Source organism: Bison bison, unplaced genomic scaffold (genome assembly GCF_000754665.1).
Source record: "Bison bison bison isolate TAMUID 2011002044 unplaced genomic scaffold, Bison_UMD1.0 scf7180017864080, whole genome shotgun sequence".
Lineage (NCBI taxonomy): Eukaryota > Metazoa > Chordata > Mammalia > Artiodactyla > Bovidae > Bison > Bison bison.
In genome coordinates this window covers 435386-436682 of record NW_011494652.1, presented here as the reverse complement: position 1 = coordinate 436682, position 1297 = coordinate 435386, and the positions used below count along the sequence as shown (strand labels likewise).

General features: G+C 70.7%; 1 protein-coding gene across 1 annotated transcript in view; it reads left to right on the top strand.

The window, feature by feature from the left end:
* Nucleotides 1–1297, top strand: part of MUC5B (mucin 5B, oligomeric mucus/gel-forming) — a 36688-nt gene that overhangs the window by 5637 nt on the left and 29754 nt on the right. Inside the window, exons 8-10 of the mRNA XM_010837805.1 lie at nucleotides 282–483; nucleotides 857–982; nucleotides 1117–1234. Of these exons, the coding sequence (XP_010836107.1) occupies nucleotides 282–483; nucleotides 857–982; nucleotides 1117–1234 (446 nt within the window). The remainder of the gene's footprint in view (nucleotides 1–281; nucleotides 484–856; nucleotides 983–1116; nucleotides 1235–1297) is intronic.

Here is a 1297-nt window from a genome sequence, read left to right as displayed (position 1 = left end):
ATAGGTCACCAAGCCGACTCCACACCGAGCATGGCAAGGTGTCAGGGGTTGAGAAGGATGTGGGGGTGGGGGTAGGTGGACAGCTGGCCAACTGGGTGGAGGCCTGGATGGATAGACAGACAGAGCAGTGGAAGGAGAGGTGGGTGGAGGTACGGATGAGAGGACAGACAGTGAGGGATGAAGGGGCCACAGGGGAGGGGGCTCCCTGGCCTGGGAGAGGCTGCAGGGTGGGGTCCCCGCATGAGCCCCAGGGAGGACACAGCCTCCGTCCTGTCCCCCAGGAGGGCGTCTGCCGCCGCACCCTGCTGGGCCCCGCCTTCACTCCGTGCCACGGGCTGGTGGATACCGAGGTGTACGTGGCCGCCTGCACCCAGGACCTGTGCCGCTGCCCCACCTGCCCCTGTGCCACCTTCGCCGAGTACTCCCGCCAGTGCGCCCACGCGGGGGGGCAGCCGCAGAACTGGAGGGGCCCTGACCTCTGCCGTGAGTGCCCCGGGGAGAGTAGGGGGAGGTGGCCCCAAGCATGACGCCTGGCCCCTGGCTGGGGACCCCCGGCAGGCAGACCCCTTTGGGGGCCCACAGTGAGAGGATGGCAGGAGAGCATGGGGTGGTGCAAGGCCTGGGCATCTGGGGGCCCAGAGGGTGGTCCTGGCACATTGAGCAGGGTTCCCCCTGAACCCAGGTGGGGTCTGGAGGCTGTCCTCAGGGGCATGGGACCCATGGTCCCCTCTCCTCCTGCCTCACCCAGAAGACAGCTAGACAGGGCAAGAGGCCCTCATTTCCCGGACCCTTGGTGGCACATGGCGGGCGGGGGCAGGCGTGGCTTCCTGGGCCAAACGCTGCCTCCCCCCCGCAGCCCAGACATGCCCCCTGAACACTCAGCACCAGGAGTGCGGCTCGCCCTGTGTGGACACCTGCTCCAACCCCGAGCGCTCCCAGCTGTGCGAGGACCACTGTGTGGACGGCTGCTTCTGCCCCCCAGGCAGGTGCTCCGGGCCCTCGGGGATGGCCCCCCGACGGCCTCTGCCCCTCCTCACGTCTGCCTCCCATCAGTGTCTCCCACACCTGCCCCCAGCCCCCGCTGAGAGCTCGTCGCCCCACCCTGCTGCCCCGCAGACACGGTGCTGGACGACGTCACCCACACGGGCTGCCTGCCCCTGCGGCAGTGCCCCTGCACCCACGGCGGCCGCACCTACGCCCCCGGGGCCTCCTTCAACACCAGCTGCACCTCCTGGTAGGTCCTGGCCCGGCCCCGCCCGGCCCCGCCCCGCCCCGCCCCGCCCCGCCCCGCCCCGCC